This window comes from Xyrauchen texanus, chromosome 25 (assembly GCF_025860055.1).
Source record: "Xyrauchen texanus isolate HMW12.3.18 chromosome 25, RBS_HiC_50CHRs, whole genome shotgun sequence".
Lineage (NCBI taxonomy): Eukaryota > Metazoa > Chordata > Actinopteri > Cypriniformes > Catostomidae > Xyrauchen > Xyrauchen texanus.
The window spans coordinates 3,638,502-3,654,715 of record NC_068300.1 but is presented as its reverse complement, the minus strand read 5'-3'; the positions used below and the strand labels follow the sequence as shown (position 1 = coordinate 3,654,715).

General features: G+C 42.9%; 2 protein-coding genes and 1 long non-coding RNA gene across 7 annotated transcripts in view; 2 read left to right on the top strand and 1 right to left on the bottom strand.

The window, feature by feature from the left end:
• The window catches only part of abcg2a (ATP-binding cassette, sub-family G (WHITE), member 2a), a 24,575-nt gene extending 12,798 nt beyond the window's left edge, over positions 1 to 11,777 (top strand). The window contains exons 7-15 of one of the 2 annotated variants that reach the window (XM_052091110.1): positions 1,208 to 1,309; positions 1,756 to 2,006; positions 2,811 to 2,893; positions 2,965 to 3,054; positions 5,081 to 5,205; positions 5,654 to 5,808; positions 5,904 to 5,993; positions 6,076 to 6,140; positions 11,014 to 11,777. In XM_052091110.1, coding sequence (XP_051947070.1) covers positions 1,208 to 1,309; positions 1,756 to 2,006; positions 2,811 to 2,893; positions 2,965 to 3,054; positions 5,081 to 5,205; positions 5,654 to 5,808; positions 5,904 to 5,993; positions 6,076 to 6,140; positions 11,014 to 11,197 — 1,145 coding nt within the window. In that variant the 3' untranslated portion in view covers positions 11,198 to 11,777. The remainder of the gene's footprint in view (positions 1 to 1,207; positions 1,310 to 1,755; positions 2,007 to 2,810; positions 2,894 to 2,964; positions 3,055 to 5,080; positions 5,206 to 5,653; positions 5,809 to 5,903; positions 5,994 to 6,075; positions 6,141 to 11,013) is intronic. The other variant, XM_052091109.1, reaches the window with a different exon arrangement.
• Positions 6,197 to 10,854, top strand: LOC127618637 (uncharacterized). The gene is made up of 2 exons (XR_007967469.1): positions 6,197 to 7,841; positions 7,884 to 10,854. It is a non-coding gene; the product is annotated as an uncharacterized LOC127618637 (long non-coding RNA).
• mcoln3b (mucolipin TRP cation channel 3b) overlaps positions 11,668 to 16,214 on the bottom strand; it is a 17,878-nt gene continuing 13,331 nt past the window's right edge. For all 4 annotated transcript variants that reach the window (XM_052091130.1, XM_052091128.1, XM_052091129.1 and 1 more), the window contains 2 exons: positions 14,626 to 14,756; positions 11,668 to 11,813 (listed from right to left, as the gene is read on the bottom strand). In XM_052091130.1, the coding sequence (XP_051947090.1) occupies positions 11,780 to 11,813; positions 14,626 to 14,756 (165 nt within the window). In that variant the 3' untranslated portion in view covers positions 11,668 to 11,779. The remainder of the gene's footprint in view (positions 11,814 to 14,625; positions 14,757 to 16,214) is intronic.

The window sequence follows — 16,214 nt, the reverse complement described above, 5'->3', positions numbered from 1 at the left end:
ACAAGATGGGGTATAATTTAAACATCTTTATTAAATGATTGTTAAACAAACAGCATTAACAGTAACACCTGTAGAGTCCAGAAACATCTCTTCAGTCTCCCGTCATTTGTTTACCTCTCACGAGAGAGTGTGTCGCATTTATTACAGTCCCCGCGGAAACAAGCGGAACTAATATTACCAACATCCAACACAATGAAAAGGAAGGACCATATAATAAATCTATATCAAATATTTAGTTACTATAATATAGTGCATTTCTTAATTAAATATAATAATGAATACAAATAATTAAATGAAATGGTGACAAACTAACCAGAAATTTAAATTAAAAACTAGGCAACAACTTTGGTTTTACCAACAGGGAAATGTAGTTAACAGTGACATTGAGCAGAAAGCTGACATATAACCAATGTTGACAGCTGCTGATAAAAGATAAATGATCAGCATCGATCGATCGAGATGAAAAGAACATTGGAGATGTATCGGATGTTAAAATCCTGATTGGAGCATCATTAATATTCAAGTTGACTGTGTTTCACAAACTAATGATGATGAAAAGTCCCCAAGTGTTATACTGCTCAGATAAAAGAAACATTTATATTAAATGAGGAAAATGTGTGTGCTGAGTGACTCCAGCCAGGTCTTAGCAACCATATTGGCCCGGTTGCTAGGGAGGGTGGAGTCACATGGGGTAACCTCCTCGTGGTCGCTATAATGTGGTTCTCGCTCTCGGTGGGGCGTGCGGCGAGTCGGATGCCGCGGAGAATAGCGTGAAGCCTCCACACGCGCTACGTCTCCACGGTAACACGCTCAATAAGTCACGTGACTTTCATCAAGTTTTGGTTTCACATATTTCGGAAACTTTTATAAAATGTTCAAGTTTTGATTTGAAAATCTAAATTGTAAAAGTAATCTTCAATATGTGTGTTTTTTAAATGCACTCTTTAAGGGGATAAAATACATTTATTTATATGAAATCTGATAAATGTTCAATTCATAAAGTTTTGGGGCATTTATACACTTAAACAAATCTCAATTTTCATTTTTAAGAAGTCATTTGTATTTTAGTATTTTAATTGCATTTATGTATTTTTGAATAAATGTAATCGATCTGGAGTGTGATGTCATAAACGGATCATATGATGTCATAAACGGATCATATGGTCCACATTGCTCATGGATTTACTGTCTTTTGTTTATGTATCAGGATACACCTGTGAACCCCATAATAATCCTGCTGATTTCTTCCTGGATGTGATTAACGGAGACTCTACAGCCGTCACTCTCAACAGATTAAACCACTACGAAGGTACGACACACACACACACACACACACACACACACACACACACACACACACACACACACACACACACACACACACACACACATACAGACACACTCACAGACAGAAACGCACACACACAGACTCACACACATAAACACGCACAGACACACACGCACAGACACACACACACAGACACACACGCACAGACACACACACACAGACACAGACACACACACACAGACACACAGACACAGACACACACGCACAGACACAGACACACATGCACAGACACACACGCACAGACACACACGCACAGACACAGACACACACGCACAGACACAGACACACACGCACAGACACACACGCACAGACACAGACACACACGCACACGCACAGACAGCTTCCTTCTGTATGTCTGGAGACGTGCTTATAGACTATGGGTTTTGACGTAAATGTGTGTGTGTCAGAAGTGGACCAGGAGCAGCATGCTCCGACTCTAAAGGGAATCGAGGATCATTTAGTGGAGGAATACAAGAAAAGCCCCGACTACAAACAGACCCAGAACGAGCTGGAGAGAATCATTCAGGGTCAAGACTACAGCACACGGCCCAAATCCAGAACCATCACGTACAGCACGTCCTTCTTCCATCAGTTCAACTGGGTTCTGAAGAGAACCTTCCAGAACCTGATGCTCAACCCACAGACCTCGTTTGCTCAGGTGAGCCATTTAATCGTCCAGTCTGAAAGGAATACCATTAGTGTTAATGATTTTCATGCTCTTAGATTTGGCCATTAAAGGGACAGTTCACCCAAATGTGAAAATTCTCTCATGCCATCCCAGAACATGTATGGCTCTCTTCCTTCTGCTGAACACAAACAAAGATTTTTAGAAGACAATTTCAGCTCTTTTGGTCCAGACAATGCAAGTGAATGGTGACTAGAACTTTGAAGCTCCAAAAAGCACATAAAGGCAGCATAAAAGTAATCCATAACACTCCCGTGGTTTAATCCATGTCTTCAGAAGTGATGTGATGGGTGTCCGTGAGAAACAGATAAATATTTAAGTCTTTTTTACAATACATTTTCCTCCCTGCCCTGTAGGTGGTGATATGTATGAAGAATGTGAAAGTAAAAGTGGAGATTTAGAGTAAAAAATGACTTCAATATTGGTTTGTTTCTCACCCACACCTATCACATCACTTCTGAAGACACAGATTAAACCACTGGAGTCATTGGATTACTTTGAAGCTCCAAAAAGCACATAAAGGCAGAATAAAAGTTTTTTATTTTTGGGTAAACTATACCTTTAGGTTTCCTGAAGACTAGTTTCACAATCCTTCTGAAAAACTAAAAAAAGGAGAAAGAAAAATTCCTAGTCTCAGTCACCATTCACTTTCATTGTATGGAGAAAAAGTTGACAGAATTAAAATTTATGGGTGAACTATTTCTTTAAGACAGATGTTTTTGGTTCGTTAGATTCCGGTTGATATTTGCAGGTTCATTCTGATCATTCTCTCATCAGATCGGGGTGATGGTTTTTCTGGCTCTGATTGTTGGAGCGATATTTTTTGGAGTGGAACCAAATTCAAGCGGCATTCAGAACAGGTATAAAAGCACACAACACCCATGAGTCCAGCTGATATACTGCCGTCCCGTCATGATTTCGATTGTTTCAGGATGGGCGCGCTGTTCTTCATCACCACTAATCAGTGCTTCAGTTCCGTTTCTTCAGCCGAACTTTTCATCACGGAGAGGAAACTGTTCGTGTGAGTATAGACACACAAACATCTAAATGACCACGTTTGCAATTAATTAATTTATGAATCATTTTCCAGATAGGATTTTTTATAATTTCATGAACTTTTTTAAAATATATAAATGTTACAATGTGTATATAAAATATAATCTATACATACTAATCTATATAAGATAACACACTGACAGACAAAAGTTTGGAATAATGTACAGATTTTTTATACTTTTATTCACCAAAGTGGCGTTCAACATTAATAACGTGAAAAAGTACAACTTAAACTACTTCGAAGAGTTCTCATCAATAAATCCTCCATGTGCAGCAATGAAGGCTTTGCAGATCCTTGTTATTCTAGCGGTCAGTTTGTCCAGATACTCAGGTGACCTTTCACCCCACACTTCCTGTAGCACTTGCCATAGATGTGGCTGTTTTGTCGGGCACTTCTCGCGCACCTTACAGTCTAGCTGATCCCACAAAAGCTCAATGGGCTTCAGATCCGTAACACTCTTTTCCAATTATCTGTTGTCCATTTAGCAGGTAGAATTCAATGAAGCTGTCAGCGGAGCTTCATATTTCTCAAACTAGAGACTCTGATGTAATTATGCTGCGTTCCATTTGTCTCGGAATTTGCGACGGCAGCGACCGTTGTACTTGTAGCAGCGGCGACCGGTGTACTTGTAGCGACGGCGGTGGTGACCGTTGTTCCTGTAGCAACGGTGGCGGCGGCGACTGTTGCTCTTGTAGCTGCGATGGCGGCGACCATTGTTCTTGTAGCAGTGGCAACCATTGTACTTGTAGCGGCGGCGACCGTTGTACTTGTAGCGGCGGCGACCGTTGTACTTGTAGCGGCGGCGACCGTTGTTCTTGTAGCAATGGCGGCGGCAGCGGCTGTTGTTCTTGTAGCAACGGCGGCGGCAGCGGCTGTTGTTCTTGTAGCGATGGCGGCAGCAGCGGCTGTTGTTCTTGTAGCAACGGCGGCGGCGACCGGCGTACTTGTAGCGGCGGCGGCGACCTGGGTACTTGTAGTGGCGGCGGTCGGTGTACTTGTAGCTGCAGCGGCGACATGTGTACTTGTAGCGGCGGCGGTCGGTGTACTTGTAGCGGAGGCGGCGACATGTGTACTTGTGGCGGCGGCGACCAGTGTACTTGTAGAGGCGGCGGTCAGCGTACTTGTAGCGGAGGCGGCGACATGTGTACTTGTGGCGGCGGCGACATGTGTACTTGTAGCGGCGGCGGTCGGTGTACTTGTAGCGGCGGCGGCATGTGTACTTGTAGCGGCGGCGACCGGTGTACTTGTAGAGGCGGCGGTCAGTGTACTTGTAGCGGAGGCGGCGACATGTGTACTTGTAGCGGCGGCGGTCGGTGTACTTGTAGCGGCGGCGGCGACATGTGTACTTGTGGCGGCAGCGACCGGTGTACTTGTAGCAGCCTACCCAATTTTAGCTGTACCAGTTTATAAATACCACATTACGTGGTAATTCACACATAACAGGATTGTAGCAACATGTTTATGGGCAACGGTAATACTGTGTATACAACTTACTAAATTGGACAAAAAAAAATAAATGTAACCCACAGCATACTTGCAGTCGATGCTCTTCACAGCCATCTTGCTTTCTGAACTCAGGGTCCTCTGTGTTCGTCCGAGTTTCCGTGTAGGAATTCCGACATCGGGGTGGGGGCGTTCCATTCGTCAGTTCCGGTCTCGGAACTTGTAAAATAACTCGAAGCTCCGTCTTCCGAGACGAATGGAACGCACGATTATTATTATGGCATTCCACATCACTGGTGCGGTTTTACATCAGTAATGTCTCGACTATACATCGTGATCAGCTGAACGGCACTTTGGTGAATTAAAGTACCAATTTCCTTCCAAAACAGCAAAATCTGAACATTATTCCAAACCTTTGGCCCCGTGTGTGTGTGTGTGTGTGTGTGTGTGTGTGTATATATAAGCACAAGATATTTGTAATGCTATATTGTGAAGTTGTGCTTCATGTTGAGAGTTTTCTCATTGTTTGTTATTCTGGTATGTTCAGGCATGAATACATCAGTGGATATTACAGAGTTTCTGTTTACTTCCTGACTAAAATCCTGTCGGACATTCTGACCCTGCGTACGATCCCCGGCATCATCTTCAGCTGCGTGGCGTACTGGATGATAGGTCACACACTCCTCTTACATACATTGCTGATGTTAGTGTGAATGATTCATCCGTGTACTGTTAGTCTTCATTAACGTGTAATGACGTGCTTCGGCTCTGAAACCACTTTCAGCTGATGTCATCAGAACCTCTTTCACCATCCAATCAGTTTCTAATGGATAAAATCCTAAAAAGAGTCCCGCCCTTCACTTTTAGTTTTTCTCTGAATCTTCTCGTCTCGGTTTATTGTGTAGCACTTTTTACAACCGATGCGTTCCAAAGAATAGAAAAACAGCCTCACAAAAGCGAGTAATTCAAAGACAACAGTGGCCAGAAAACACGAGGAGGACATTTTGTTCCTCATCCTCTGGCCGGTCCATTATTTAAGCGTCCCATTACAGAAGGGAAATAGTTTGGCTGGTTTAATCGCAATAACTGAATGCCGCTGTTGGTATATTCCTCATGACAGGTCTGAAAGCCACGGCGGAAGCGTTCTTCATCTTTCTGTTCTCCATTATTTTGGTGTCGTACACGGCGACGGCCATGACTCTGGCCATCTCCGCTGATCAGACCGTGGTGGCCATCGCCAACATCTTCATGACCATCAGCTTCGTCTTTATGATGGTGAATAAACACACACACATTCATGCATCATAGTGCATTTATATGGGATTCATAGATACTTTGTTTAAATCCAGTAAACGTGCTTCTGTGTTCAGATCTTCTCTGGGCTGCTGGTGAATCTGCCGAGTGTTGCGGGATGGTTAAACTGGTTGAAGTATTTCAGTATTCCTCGCTACGGTCTCGCCGTGAGTCGCCAGATTCATTCTCTTAGAAGTTTGCATGAAGATCAGTCTGGATGTTGATTTATGGTTGTATTGATACTCACAGGCTCTGCAGATCAACGAGTTTACTGGACTGACCTTCTGTGACAGCAGGAACACAAGCAGCTCTGTGTAAGTGTCAAACTATTTATTTATATATTATGTGTGTGTATCAATATATACAGCTCTGGAAACATTAAGAGACCACTGCAGAATTTTCTGGATTTGGCTGTGTGGCATGGAGAATTGACCCGCTGGAAATTGGGGAACATTGTCAGAGCAGAAGGAAGCAAGTTTTCTTCCAGGATAACCTTGTATGTGGCTTGATTCATGCATCCTTCACTAAGATGAATCTGCCCGATTCCAGCCTTGCTGAAGCACCCGCAGATCATCACCAATTGTCCACCAAATTTCACAGTGGGCGCGAGACACTGTGGCTTGAAGGCATCTCCAGGTCTCCGTCTAATCATGAGATGACCAGGTGGACAAGCGCTGATGATCTGGGGGTGCTTCAGCAAGTCTTGAATCTATCAAGGAGGTCTATAATACCTGCAAAAATATATATCTCGTAATATTTGTGATTTTAAATTTTGCTTGCAATACATTTAGTTTTGTCAGGGCACACGGATGTGCTGCGTTTCATTCAAGTTGGATGCTCCAGTTAGCTTAGCAGGGGTTTGACTCTCATTAGAGATGTCTCCTAGCGACCCAACTGATAAACAATGCTGCAGCGCTAGGTCTCCTAGCGACCCAACTGATAGACAGTGCTGCAGCGCTAGGTCTCCTAGCGACCCAACTGATAAACAATGCTGCAGCGCTAGGTCTCCTAGCGACCCAACTGATAGACAGTGCTGCAGCGCTAGGTCTCCTAGCGACCCAACTGATAGACAGTGCTGCAGCGCTAGGTCTCCTAGCGACCCAACTGATAGACAGTGCTGCAGCGCTAGGTCTCCTAGCGACCCAACTGATAAACAATGCTGCAGCGCTAGGTCTCCTAGCGACCCAACTGATAGACAGTGCTGCAGCGCTAGGTCTCCTAGCGACCCAACTGATAGACAGTGCTGCAGCGCTAGGTCTCCTAGCGACCCAACTGATAGACAGTGCTGCAGCGCTAGGTCTCCTAGCGACCTAACTGATAGACAGTGCTGCAGCGCTAGGTCTCCTAGCGACCCAACTGGTAAACAACGCTGCTAGCGCTATGTCTCCTAGCGACCCAACTGATTGACAATGCTGCAGCGCTAGGTCTCCTAGTGACCCAACTGATAAACAATGCTGCAGCGCTAGGTCTCCTAGCGACCCAACTGATCGACAATGCTGCAGCGCTAGGTCTCCTAGCGACCCAACTGATAAACAATGCTGCAGCGCTAGGTCTCCTAGCGACCCAACTGATAGACAGTGCTGCAACGCTAGGTCTCCTAGCGACCCAACTGATAGACAGTGCTGCAGCGCTAGGTCTCCTAGCGACCCAACTGATAGACAGTGCTGCAACGCTAGGTCTCCTAGCGACCCAACTGATAAACAATGCTGCAGCGCTAGGTCTCCTAGCGACCCAACTGATAAACAATGCTACAAGCGCTAGGTCTCCTAGTGACCCAAATGATAAACAACGCTGCAGCGCTATGTCTCCTAGCGACCCAACTGATTGACAATGCTGCAGCGCTAGGTTTCCTAGCGACCCAACTGATAAACAATGCTACAAGCGCTAGGTCTCCTAGTGACCCAAATGATAAACAACGCTGCAGCGCTAGGTCTCCTAGCAACCCAACTGATAAACAATGCTGCAAGCGCTAGGTCTCCTAGTGACCCAACTGATAAACAACGCTGCAGCGCTAGGTCTCCTAGTGACCCAACTGATAGACAATGCTGCAGCGCTAGGTCTCCTAACGACCCAACTGATAAACAACGCTGCAAGTGCCATGTCTCCTAGCGACCCAACTGATAAACTGGAAACTCATTTATCAATATTACTTAATAAAGTACTTGATAAACATTCACTTTATTATCTCCCGGAGTTTCGACATGTTTGTGTGACATCATTCACCTGCATCTCGGCGAGAGTTGTGAATTTCTGCTCGAGTCTACAAGTTGTAATTCTGACTTCAAGATGCATCCATTGCACTTTTACTAGTGGGAAGTTGTAAAATCCGACTTCCCAAGTTGAATGGAGCGCAGCACAACTTTTCAAAACTTGATCTGATACTGAATGCCCCAGCAGCTTAATTTACACTTTCCAATTTACTTGAAGTGAAAATCAGTCCTCCTTTCCTGATTAATAAATGAATCAATCACACAGTCATGCAGAACATCTTGTGTTGTTAAATCTATAAGGATCTCATTCTCAACGGCGATGACAGCAGTGATGACAGCCGACTCATCCGCAAGATCTCGCACTCTCTTTCGATTTACATACGTCACTTAAAGCGTGATTGCGTCACTCAAGGCCAGCTAGAAGGCCTCAACAGGGACATATCATAAAGACCACACCCACCAAGAACAAATAAACCAATTTGATTGGCTGATGAATCTGACTTTAGTTGCTCGTTCATTTGGGCTGATGGGGTGGAGCTCAGACTCACCGGCTGCTTCAGTCATGTGACGTGTCAGTTGTCACACTTCAAAAGTTTGTCCAGTCAGAATTTATTCCTTGATGCTTAAAATTGGTCTCTTAATTTTGTCCAGAGCTGTATATATTAGAGGTGTAAACAAATATTGTATCGTACAATACGACGCTCACTATAAAATACCAAATGTTTCGTATGATGTATAAAAATAAACATTACGGTGTAATTAAAATCAAGCATCACGACATGAGCGAGGTGGATCAGTCTCCTCCTCCCTCACAGGAAATCAGAGCAACACACTTCCAGCACATACACGAGAACATCGATGGCAAACGCCACCTGTAGCGCTTCAGCTTGTTGAATTGTGTCCTGTCCCGGTGCTACAGCACATCAAATATGTCGTTTAATTCACGCCGACGTCACTGCACAAATCAGTGGATCTGTGAGACAGAAACCGTAAGTTTAACAGCCAGACACTCTTAAGTTATGAGTCATAACGATCAAAAAAACCCGTGGATTCTGGTTGCCCTCTTGCCCCATTCCCCGGACAATGTGTGCAGTTCACCTGTTCAGGGGTTTTGTGGGGGAACTCCGCTTCAAACGGACATACCCAAATCTGAAGACTCCTCTTTCCACATACAGTGAAGAAAATGTAACATTTTGGTCTCATTTTAAAGGAAACTTAATTATTGTATAACTAATAATTATCAGTAATCAATAATTGTTATTGTACGTGTTCAAACTACTATAATAAACACAAATAAATAGATGCTTTTTGTCTTTGAAGGTGCATAACTCAAGCCCTGTGTGCTCTTTTTATATATGACAACAGCACTTACAAGGATTCCCACACAAACATATGAGTAATTAGATGTTTTTATTTATTAGGGCTGTTAATTTAGTGCGGTTCATTTGATAAAAATTAAAGAAATTAAAGATTCCTGAGAAATGCAAGCTTGTAGTACCACCTGTTTACTCCAGGGGGCAGTAAGTGAAACTTCAGCTGTATGAGCAACACACAGTTTATACAGTGAACAAACACTTCAGCAGAACAACACAAACATGTGTTACATTCTTGCGTTCAAAACATTTGATGGAGCACAAATCTGATCTAAGAGATCTCGAGATGTGTTTAAAGATTGAGTATTAAACTATATTTAACTCGACACAGTGAACTATAAATGTATGTTTATGACGCAACACACCCGAGACGCTACACAAGCATGTCTGACGCAGGTGTACATTGACGGGTCCTTAAACAAGCCCTCATAATAAATCTCTGATTGACAAATTCACTGTGAGCCAATGACTTATGGTCAATAATATGACAAATATTTGAATATGCTATTAATGAATCGGGACACCATGTAATTTAATCGATTGACAGCTCTATTATTTCTTTATAAATCTCTTTTTTTTTTTTTTGCATTTTGCTGCATGTTTTGCTTTTTTGGAGCCACATTGAGGTAAATAATAAAGTTTGCGTGTGCTTCGGCGATACGAAGTGCGTTTCACATGAGCGAACGTTACAGGCCTCATGTTGACGCCCCATTGCGCACAGATCTCCAGCTCTGATTGGTTGGGAGAGAAAGATTGACATGTGATGTGTGTCTCGTCATTCTCTGTGGACGATACCAGATTTTCGATGCCGCTTTTATGAAATGACGACCTACATTCTGCACTGCGGAGTTTCCAAACATAAAAGCTCTCCTCGGCGAACATTTGATCGGTTTTATTCCAACAAAATAAAATGACAATCTGGAGACGGAGAGCTTGTGTTTGAGATATGGCTCATCTATGCTCCATCAGGACATATAAGATTTAAGAACAGGTTCATCAATCGAAACTCAACAGCAACTTATGATCCACCGTCACGGTCCGGCTATGATAGACGTCCAGAGATGAAGCACAGTGCGTTACAGAAAGGTTAGCATTATTATGCTAACAGATGTGACTGAAAGTTTGTTGATTTCTATTCAGTGATGGCCTTTGTGAACGCTTCCCGCGTTTTGAATTCGCATTATTACGGAGTATAAAAATGAACGTCTGCGAGTGTGACGAGGTTTTCAACCTGTGCTGCTTAATCGATCAATTATACAGTCGTGAGATGTTTTATCACGTCTGATTTTAATTGCATTATATCGATATCATATTTTTTGCATGGGGGGCGCGTGGTCATGTGTCAGTCTGCGGGAGAGAGCGCGTTAAGGATCGTCACCTGTGTATAATTCTAGTGATGTCAGAGGGAGACCTGAAAATGCACGCCAGAGTGTCGACAGCCTAAACGAAGACTGGCACGGATTGAAGTTCGTGGGCAACGGGTGGCAGTCTTTGTTTAGGCTGTCGACGCTCTGGCATCACTAGAATTAGACACAGGTGACGATCCTTAACTCTCTCTCTGCCACATATATATATATAAATCACTCCGCTCGCATGAATGTAAGGGTTCAGCTAATGGTGTGTTTTGTCTCTAGTATTTGTTCTACAGGCGATGACTTCCTGCAGGATCAGGGCATTGATCACTCAACGTGGGGTTTGTGGCAGAATCATTTGGCTCTGGGAATCATGACCTTCATATTCCTGGCTATTGCTTATCTGAAACTTCGCTTCATCAAGAAATTCACATAATCGCCGGATGAAACTCTTCCACACACACACCCCCACACACACACACACACACACACACACACTCTGTATTTTCAGTTTATTGTGGTTTAAGAATTTGAGAAAGTTGTACAATAGAAAGTTTCAACTAAAAATGGCATAACTGCACTCGTATGTAGCTACAACACGTGATTGTGAATTCAGCTTCTCACTGAATCATCCCGTCGAGACTAAAGCAAGTGCAATTATTCCAGAAATACAATCAGAGCACAGGCTTGTAGCAAGACAGTTTATTGGTTTATTTACACTCATCACTGTTAAATATATTCAGTCCATGCACACAGTAAATAAAAGAGTTGCCAATATGGAGTCACTCCAGTTTTGTTTCCTGTAAAGTTTCCTATTTTAACTACTTTTTATGTCTCTTTTGCAATTTTATACGAGGCCAAAATCTAATAAAAACAAATGTTTGCTTTCTCTGTTTCAGTCCTTTTTGGCACAATGTTCCCATGATTAAACACATTTGAATGGTTTTAAATTCTGTTCCTCTCATCTGAAGATCCGCACACATCTTTGACCATCCCGACTCGCGGTGAATCCTGGGATCTAGCGGTCCGATGTGTCCTTGGAACGACGTGTCCTGTACAAACACAGTTCAGTTATACAGTCTTATGACATGTTTGTGCGGTGTAACGGGACACAATTCGTTTCATGCTTTTCATAATGTATTTTTACTATTATAGCTTCGATTTCAAACATATATAATTATTATTATTCTGTCAAGAGAATATTTAGACACTGGTGAATAAACACAGAAGTTCATCAAGAGTTTTAAAGGTGCACACAGTAGAGCTGATCAATCCAAATAATTCATAATAGTAACATGCAAGTGATAACTAAGTAGCAATTTAATAGTAATGAAATAGTAATAATAACAATTTTATGAAATAATTAGTCATAAAATAGTACTAATACTTAAAAATAGTAATACAAATTAAAAGCATGTGTGTGTGTGTGTGTGTGTGTGTTCTCACCGCTGTAAGCAGCAGATGATGCAGGTGTGTGTGTGTGTGTGTGTGTTCTCACCGCTGTAAGCAGCAGATGATGCAGGTGTGTGTGTGTGTGTGTGTGTGTGTGTGTGTGTGTGTGTGTGTGTGTGTGTTCTCACCGCTGTAAGCAGCAGATGATGCAGGTGTGTGTGTGTGTGTGTGTGTTCTCACCGCTGTAAGCAGCAGATGATGCAGTGTGTGTGTGTGTGTGTGTGTGTGTGTTCTCACCGCTGTAAGCAGCAGATGATGCAGGTGTGTGTGTGTGTGTGTGTGTGTGTGTGTGTGTGTGTGTGTGTGTGTGTGTGTGTGTGTGTGTGTGTGTGTGTGTTCTCACCGCTGTAAGCAGCAGATGATGCAGGTGTGTGTGTGTGTGTGTGTGTTCTCACCGCTGTAAGCAGCAGATGATGCAGGTGTGTGTGTGTGTGTGTGTGTGTGTTCTCACCGCTGTAAGCAGCAGATGATGCAGTGTGTGTGTGTGTGTGTGTGTGTGTGTGTGTGTGTGTGTGTGTGTTCTCACCGCTGTAAGCAGCAGATGATGCAGGTGTGTGTGTGTGTGTGTGTGTGTGTGTGTTCTCACCGCTGTAAGCAGCAGATGATGCAGGTGTGTGTGTGTGTGTGTGTGTGTGTGTGTGTGTGTGTGTGTGTGTGTGTGTGTGTTCTCACCGCTGTAAGCAGCAGATGATGCAGGTGTGTGTGTGTGTGTGTGTGTGTGTGTGTGTGTGTGTGTGTGTGTGTGTGTGTGTTCTCACCGCTGTAAGCAGCAGATGATGCAGTGTGTGTGTGTGTGTGTGTGTGTGTGTGTGTGTCTGTGTGTGTGTGTGTGTGTGTGTGTGTTCTCACCGCTGTAAGCAGCAGATGATGCAGGTGTGTGTGTGTGTGTGTGTGTGTGTGTGTGTGTGTGTGTGTGTTCTCACCGCTGTAAGCAGCAGATGATGCAGGTGTGTGTGTGTGTGTGTGTGTGTGTGTGTGTGTGTGTGTGTGTGTGTGTGTGTGTGTGTGTGTTCTCACCGCTGTAAGCAGCAGATGATGCAGGTGTGTGTGTGTGTGTGTGTGTGTGTGTGTTCTCACCGCTGTAAGCAGCAGATGATGCAGGTGTGTGTGTGTGTGTGTGTGTGTGTGTGTGTGTGTTCTCACCGCTGTAAGCAGCAGATGATGCAGGTGTGTGTGTGTGTTCTCACCGCTGTAAGCAGCAGATGATGCAGGTGTGTGTGTGTGTGTGTGTGTGTGTGTGTGTGTGTTCTCACCGCTGTAAGCAACAGATGATGCAGGTGTGTGTGTGTGTGTGTGTTCTCACCACTGTAAGCAACAGATGATGCAGGTGTGTGTGTGTGTGTGTGTGTGTGTTCTCACCACTGTAAGCAACAGATGATGCAGGTGTGTGTGTGTGTGTGTGTCACCTGTAGCAGATGATGCAGGTGTGTGTGTGTGTGTGTTCTCACCACTGTAAGCAACAGATGATGCAGGTGTGTGTGTGTGTGTGTTTGTGTGTTCTCACCACTGTAAGCAGCAGATGATGCAGGTGTGTGTGTGTGTGTTCTCACCACTGTAAGCAACAGATGATGCAGGTGTGTGTGTGTGTGTGTTTGTGTGTTCTCACCACTGTAAGCAACAGATGATGCAGGTGTGTGTGTGTGTGTGTGTGTGTGTGTGTGTGTGTGTTCTCACCGCTGTAAGCAGCAGATGATGCAGGTGTGTGTGTGTGTGTGTGTTCTCACCACTGTAAGCAACAGATGATGCAGGTGTGTGTGTGTGTGTGTTTGTGTGTTCTCACCGCTGTAAGCAACAGATGATGCAGGTGTGTGTGTGTGTGTGTGTGTGTGTGTGTGTGTGTGTGTGTGTGTGTTTGTGTGTTCTCACCGCTGTAAGCAGCAGATGATGCAGGTGTGTGTGTGTGTGTGTTTGTGTGTTCTCACCGCTGTAAGCAACAGATGATGCAGGTGTGTGTGTGTGTGTGTGTGTGTGTGTGTTCTCACCGCTGTAAGCAGCAGATGATGCAGGTGTGTGTGTGTGTGTGTGTGTGTGTGTGTGTGTGTGTGTGTGTGTGTGTGTGTGTGTGTGTGTGTGTGTTCTCACCGCTGTAAGCAGCAGATGATGCAGGTGTGTGTGTGTGTGTTCTCACCGCTGTAAGCAGCAGATGATGCAGGTGTGTGTGTGTGTGTGTGTGTGTGTGTGTGTGTTCTCACCGCTGTAAGCAGCAGATGATGCAGGTGTGTGTGTGTGTGTGTGTGTGTGTGTGTGTGTGTGTGTTCTCACCGCTGTACGCAGCAGATGATGCAGGTGTGTGTGTGTGTGTGTGTGTGTTTGTGTGTTCTCACCGCTGTAAGCAGCAGATGATGCAGGTGTGTGTGTGTGTGTGTGTGTGTGTGTGTGTGTGTGTGTGTGTGTGTGTGTGTGTGTTCTCACCGCTGTAAGCAGCAGATGATGCAGGTGTGTTTGGTGTTGTCCACACTGAAGCAGCCCGACTCAGGAGAATCTTTACATTGCAGGATGAACGCGTGAAGATCAGAGATGGGTTCACTGACGGACTGCTGATGCTGAAATATCACCACAAATACTCAGAGATTAAAGCAGCTTTTAAAAGGATAAAACTCAAACTGAAAATAAAACAAAGTTGTTCAAGATTTGTACGAGCATGACACATGAGCTTGAACTCTTCATGAGAAATCTTGTAGAAGAGTTCATGTTTGTTTCACACACAGAGACCATGTCCAGAAATAACGACACCGCATTGAGGAATTACTGTGATTGACCGCTAATAATTAACGTCAGTGAAATGAAGCCGCTTACGATCGTTTACGTAAACCTGGAGATATTAACACGATTCAACACTAGGTCACGGTTGCCCCAAACACTGCAAAAAAATAAAATACATTCTCTAAAACGTTTTCCTTTCCCGAATATTTTTCTGCTAGCTAACAATTAGCATACCGACCTCGGCCAGCAGGTGCCAGTAAACATGACAAGGTCACTTTTCTGCTCTCCAACACGTTGCTTTGATGTTACTTTCCTTACGACTTATTCTCAAAAACGTTACTCTCGTAATTTCGACTTAATCACAAAATATTACGTACATGGCACTAAAGCGCTGTCGTACAGGGAGGCACTAACACACCTACAAAAATAAAACAAATACAAATAAATTCACCTAGTAAATTGGTTTTATTCACGTTGCGGTTCAGGGCTTCCGTGCATTTACGATTAAAAATCATAATATATATTTAACAAGATGATACATGTATTTTTACGCTAAAATAGGTTTTGTTTAATCGTAAAATTTATGATTTTACTATTTAATTAACGGTAAATAATAATTTTATGTTTAACAAGAGAATACATTTTTTTTGGTAAAATATGTTTGTTTTACTCGTACAATTCATAGTAAAAGTATTTTTCCTTTAAATTACTTTATTCTCATAATTACAACTTTGAAATCATATAATTTTAACATGGCACTAAGACGCGGACATTCAGCACCAAAACACCTAAACAAAACAATTCACCTAGCGAATTATTTTCACCTTGCGGTTCAGGGCTCCTGTACATTTACGATAAAAATCATTACATATTTAACAAGACAAGTCATTTTATGGTAAAATATTTTAGACGTAAAATGTATGATTTTAATATTTAACTAACGGTAAATAATTATTTTATGTTTAATGAGAGAATACACTTTTTATGGAAAAATATGTTCGGTTTTTTTTATGTAAAATGTATGATTTTACCGTACAATTCATGGTAAAAACATTTGTTAAATTACTTTATTTTCATAATTACTCAATTATATGATTTTGAGAATAAAGTCATAATATTTTAACATGGCACTAAAACACCGTCATACAGGGAAAATTAATTATTATGAATTTTTTGCATGTACATTTTTAGTAAAAAAAAAAAAAAAAAAATCTAAGATTTCGAGAATAAAGTTGTAATATTTTGAGAAATGAGAATAAAGTAATAAAAAAAAAACCATGAATTGTAAAAACCTAAAT